The following is a 5,496-nucleotide window of genomic DNA, read 5'->3' on the forward strand; positions in this document are numbered from 1 at the left end:
TTGGGAATAACCAGGGTGTCCCAGTCGTAGGCATCGCAGGTGAATGATGAGCGAGTTGGGTGTGTGTGGGGGTAGAACGTGGAGCTCATAGTGCGTGGCTCGTGCGTACCAGGTGGCTGATCATGAGCCAGCAGCAACCTGGTTGTCGTGATCATCAAGCGTGCGTCTGACGGTGGAGGTGTGAGCTCTGTGCTTGATTTGAGCTAATGTGGGATTGAGTTGGAAGGTGATGGACGGGAGAGCTGTAACAGCGCGTGCTGCACATCGGCTAGCTCGTTCCCTCGTATTCCCACACGGCCAGGTAGCCAGTGGAGAAGGATGTCGGTGTCGGTACGTGTTATAGCATCAGCCACTGCGTAGACAGAGGTCAGCAGGCCAACATTGTCTGTGGAGTGTCGTGAACTAAGGCTGTGCAGAGACGAGAGCGAGTCTGTGTGGATGATGACACACCTGTTGTGGTGTTGATAGGCATCTCTTAGAGCACTGAGGATGGCGACGAACTCTGCCTCGTACACAGGGGCCCCAGTAGGGAGCCTCCAGGTCTCGACATGGCCTTCACAGTAGAATGCAGCGCCTATTGACCCGTCAGCAGTGACTGAGCCATCAGTGTAATACTCGTTTGCCCCTGGGACCCAGAGGGCTGCGATCCTTCTGGGTGCATCTTGCCATACGAGGGTGGGCAGGGATGCTCTCGGGGAGGTGCCAGGAGGGGCAAGACTCCGAATCACAGGGGGCAGCCACGGCGCAGTGGGGTGAATAGTCGAGATGAGGAAGGTCAGGGCCTCCCTGTACAGCGTCTGTTATGTCAAAGTTGTGAGCAAGGGAGGCCATGGAGAGTGCCCAGTCCTTTCTCAATTGAAAGTGATGGGGCCTGGCAAAGATGCATTGCAAGAGTGCAGACACAGGAAGCTGTGGCCTGTGTCTGCAGAGCTGGGCAGCGACTGCTGTCAAACAACTCCACACTAGGTGTTTAAGTGATGGGAAGCAGCTCTCCATCCCAAGATTTTCGATACGCGTCCATGGGGAAGCTCCTAGCACAACACGTAGTGAAGAGTTTTGCAGAACTTTGAGAGAATGTGCTTGTGTTTCTGATAGCCCTGCAAGACATATCGCACTGTAGTCAACAGGTGACCTTTGCCGTGTGTGTAGAAGGTCCTGAGGAAGCGAGGAGAGGTGCCAAGATTGCAACAGGAGAAGGCTTTGAGCACTAAGATCCTGGGGGTGGCCCTCTCTCGTAGGTACCGCACGTGCTGGGAAAAGGTCAAGCGACTGTCAAACCACACGCCCAAGTACAGATGACTGCAAACGATGTCTAGGTGGTGACCTCTGAGAGAGAGTGGAAACTCAGGGGCCTGTAGGCCGAAGGGCATGCATTTTGCTTTCTGAAGATTGATCTTGATGCCCAGTTCACATCTGTCATGGAGGTGGGTTAGATCAGTCGAAGCACGATCGTAGCAATCCCTATGAGAGAAGACGAGTGCAAGATTGTCAGTGTAGCAGAGGAGCGTGATACCCCTGCCAAAGTCGATCGACAGCAGACGTTCGACTAGGATGTTGAACATGAGAGGCCTGAGCACGCTTCCTTGAGGCGTACCATTGACGTGGGGGTAGGAAGGGGAGAGCTGCCCCTGAAAGTGGACACTGGCAGAGCAGCCGACAAAGAAGTTACGTAACCAGGAGAGAAGCCTGCCACAAACTCCTTTGGCTACAAGTGCCACCAGGACAGTGTCGGGGTTGGCTTGCTCAAAGGCCTTCTCTAGGTCAAGGAAGACTGCCATGCCTCAACCACATCTCAGCTCACCAAGAAAAGAGGCGAGGCACTGCGGAGAGCTCCTGCCAGGGAGACAGACGAAGAGCCACAAGTGTAGTGGGCCTAATTTCCAGGCAAGGCGAGAAAGTACGAGGCATTCGGCTGTGTTTGCGATGCAGCTGAGAAGAGAGATAGGTCTCATTGCAGCGGGATTGTGTGACTTATGAATGGGATGTATAATGGCAGTCTTCCATGACAAAGGGAGGCGTCCTTCCACCCATGAATGATTATACAAGTCGAGGATGAGGGATTTCCCCCTCTGTCCTGATCGTGCAAGGAGGGAGTAGGTTAGACCATCAGCACCAGGGGCTGTGTCTCTCCTGCCATGAAGGGCCTCGTCCAGTTCGTTGTCGGTAAAAAGCATGTCAGTATCGTCAGGATGTGAGCAGGCAGCATCTATAACAGCAATCCTTGGGCCTCCAAGACAATCCTGCATGTCCCTGATGGACTGGGGGAGGATGGTGGGTGAGGTCCTTTTGGTGAAATAAGAGGCGAGGTGAGAGGCCTCTCCTGCGGGATCAGGATGAGATGGAGGGTTGGGAGGCCGGTTACCTGATACGCTTCTGATTCTCGTCCACACCTCCTTCAGAAAGGAGTGCGAATCGAGCGATCGATACCACCATATCCAGGCCTTGTCCCTTAAACAGCATTTTTCTTGGGAGGCATGGCATGCTACTGCAGCCATTTATTTTCTGATGGTAGAGGAAGGGCATCTCCTATGGGTCTTGAAAGCTGCGTTAAGGCAGTGGTTCAGCTCGCGTACCCTCTTGTCATAGAACCAATGGTCTTTGACGAGAGTGGTAAGAGACCTGGAGGGCGGAACACTATCTGCAGCAGTGCCTCTGAGGGTGAGGGCGACGTGTTCGGCATGATCCTCGAGGGATAATGAGGTAGTATTGTCAACTATGAGACCCCCAGCAGTCTGCTCGTTGTCTCGCCAGTGAGCTTGACGTGTGTTCCAGGAAGGGGGGGGCAGTGGTGGGGGTGGAAGGGGTGCCGCCCATAGTTCTGTCACCATGGCAAAGTGGTCACTGATGAGGAACGGATGTAGCGACCACATCGAGTTACCAGTTAGAGACGAGGAGACGAATGTGAGGTCGCCTCCCACCTCTAATGTGGGTGGGGTCGACGAGATCGTTGGGCAAGGTAACTCCCGGTATGTCCTCGAGGATCATGGTGAGGTGTTGCCCTTCCTTGTTTGATGGATGGGGAGAGGAGAGGATAGGGTGGTGGGCATTCAGGTCACTGCCTATGTAGGTAGGTTCTGATGCAGCCAGAGTCAAAATTTCATCCAGGTCGAGTGTGCTGTCCCGGCTCTTGTACACATTTCAGATGTTGAGGGGGATGGTGGTGAGTTGCAGGATGATGCCCTGCACCTCGACACCCTCTCTGCGGTGTACAGGAAGGACATAGTCAGAAAAGGGGATGTGATTCCTTACTAGGATGGCACATCCCCATGTAAGACCTCGATCCTGGGAGAAAGTGACTCCTAAAGCAACCGAATCTAAAAGTGGACCCCCAAGGAAGGAGCATCTCCTGCAGGAGGATGACATGGACATCCTCTCTGACACCCACATCTTGAAGGTGGGTGAGCTTGCTCCAAGCCCCTAGGCAGTTCCACTGCAAGACTCGAAGGGTGGCTGTGGAGAGAGTGTTGGTGGGGAGGGGGATGAGGGGAGGCTATCCCCGGGGGGAGGCTGAGGGCACACCGTTCCGCATCTATCCCTGCCATGGCTGGCGCGAGTCCTGGCTGGGTGGCAGGCATCGTCGGCTGGTGGGGCGGTGGGGCTGGAGTGGGTTGCTGGGTGTGGGGCGATGTTAGTGGCGAAGATTGGGTGGTGGTGGGTGTGGAAGCGTTGAGATGGTGTTTTGCCTGGACCACCTTCTGGATGATAGCATCCACCGCCTTGATTAAGGGGTTCATGTCAATCTGGAGACCCAGGGCTTTCCCCAAGTTCTCCATGACGCTTACCGCTGTCTCCTGAGATCTTGCAACTCCTCGCGGGACAAAGTGACATGGTTTAGGCTTGCCATTTGAGCAGCGGGACACCACCGCCTCTTCCGCCTTGAATTTCATAAGGCAGGCATCTGTGTCAGTGGCAGAGGAAGTGCTAGGAGTAGGGTCGGTGTTGTTGTTCCCGGTTTCCATCTGTTCGTGGATACGAGAAGATTTGGAGGGGCGAGATGCGGTGATGGCAGAGTCGTGGGTACCAAGTGGGGGAATGGCAAGTCCGTCAGGATCGCTGCTGGTTGCTGGGGCAGGAGAGGCATCAGAGGAGTCAGAGCTGGAGTTAGAAAGGTGTCACTCCTGTTTGACAAAAGTGGGACGGCTGTCAGGTGGAGAGGGGAGCAGTGGCAGATGATGTAGCTGCAGCAGCGGGAGTGGTAATGGGGCACCCAGTCTTGGTGGTGAGGCGTCGGGGCTGGGCAGGGTCAGCATCGGGAGCAGCAGCAGTGGTGGACTGCTTCATGCGGGCTTTAGGAGCCAGAGTGCCGGCAGGCTGAGGCCGTCTCTGTGGGGCCCTGTAAAGGAGGCTAGGTGTTGACCCGGGACAATTTGGCTGATTTCATGTCTCAGCCTAGTCAGTAAAAACAAAAAAAGAACAAAAAAGGAGAGGGAGGGGGGTACAGCAATGGGTGTAGCAGTTTTGCAGGTACAGCAGTTTTGCAGGTACAGCAATGGGTGTAGCAGTTTTGCTGTGCGGGCCAACTGATCGGCAGCACGCTGCCGCCTCTTCTCCTCTGCCTTCGTCGTCACCATATTATTAATATTTACTGTGTCATTTTACACGTAGGTACAGTTACACTACAACTGTCACACCTACACCGTGTATTACATACACCACGCTACACAACAATTAGTTGTCAGTGTAAATGTAGCGACTTTTCGCTCAGTTTGACCTGAGTACAGGATTTTCACCGTCGTCACGGAGTTTTTCCCTCAAGCTTGCTTCTATTAACGTAAATACGAGGTTTTTTTGCTCACTGGCGACTGCGACTTTCTCCTGTAGCAGGATAGCACACACACCACAGTGTGAATCTTGTGTGACTGAGTTAGGATTTATATGTATGTATATTGAAATCTTTTTTCTGAAGAAAGATTTGATTTTTATGGGGCGTAACGTCACGAGTCGGCTAGTGACATTGGCTTTTGTGGGAAACCATGAACTCAAGTGGAATCCCAGTTTATCGTTCAGTAACCGCTCATTCGGACGGAAGCCTTGTCAAATCAATTTTTCATTGTCATACGTGATCGTCTTTGTGTGAGACATTAGCGCTTCCGCTGAGTGATTTGTTTTGGGCGCGTTTCGCTCAATCGACTGTTAAAAAAATGCGGCCTAGCACTCCCTTTTCTTTCCCACGAGTTACTCAGTCCAGTGTCTGCTGTGACGGAGTGAGGTTCTGTGCTCCAGAAGTGAGAGGTCAGGAGCACCCAGGCTCCACTAGACTACAGTTCTCCAGGCTCCCACCCTTCGTTGGTGATACACTGCATTCATTGACCAGTATTTTCTTTTCATTTTTCCTAGACTTAAGAGTTTAGTTATGGTGTTTTTCCTAGGCATAAGAATTTAGCTTTTCAGTGAGTGCGATCTCATTAATTTGATTTTGCAATGTAACGTTAAATTTATTTTGTAATCAATAAATTCAACAGTTCTTTTTCTTAAGCTTAATGTAATGTAAAGTCT

The 5,496-nt window shown here is 52.6% G+C and overlaps 1 protein-coding gene across 1 annotated transcript; it reads right to left on the bottom strand.

The window, feature by feature from the left end:
* Positions 1–203: 203 nt before the first annotated feature.
* LOC145404938 (uncharacterized) lies at positions 204–1,778 on the bottom strand. Its single transcript, XM_080276443.1, has 2 exons — positions 1,044–1,778; positions 204–797 (listed from the first exon to the last, which is right to left on the bottom strand). Exons 1-2 carry the CDS (start codon positions 1,776–1,778, stop codon positions 204–206), a joined length of 1,329 nt encoding a protein of 442 aa, XP_080132569.1.
* Between the last annotated feature and the right edge of the window lie 3,718 nt (positions 1,779–5,496).

This window comes from Coenobita brevimanus, chromosome 7 (assembly GCF_032717465.1).
Source record: "Coenobita brevimanus isolate Jiangsu-jjx chromosome 7, ASM3271746v2, whole genome shotgun sequence".
NCBI lineage: Eukaryota > Metazoa > Arthropoda > Malacostraca > Decapoda > Coenobitidae > Coenobita > Coenobita brevimanus.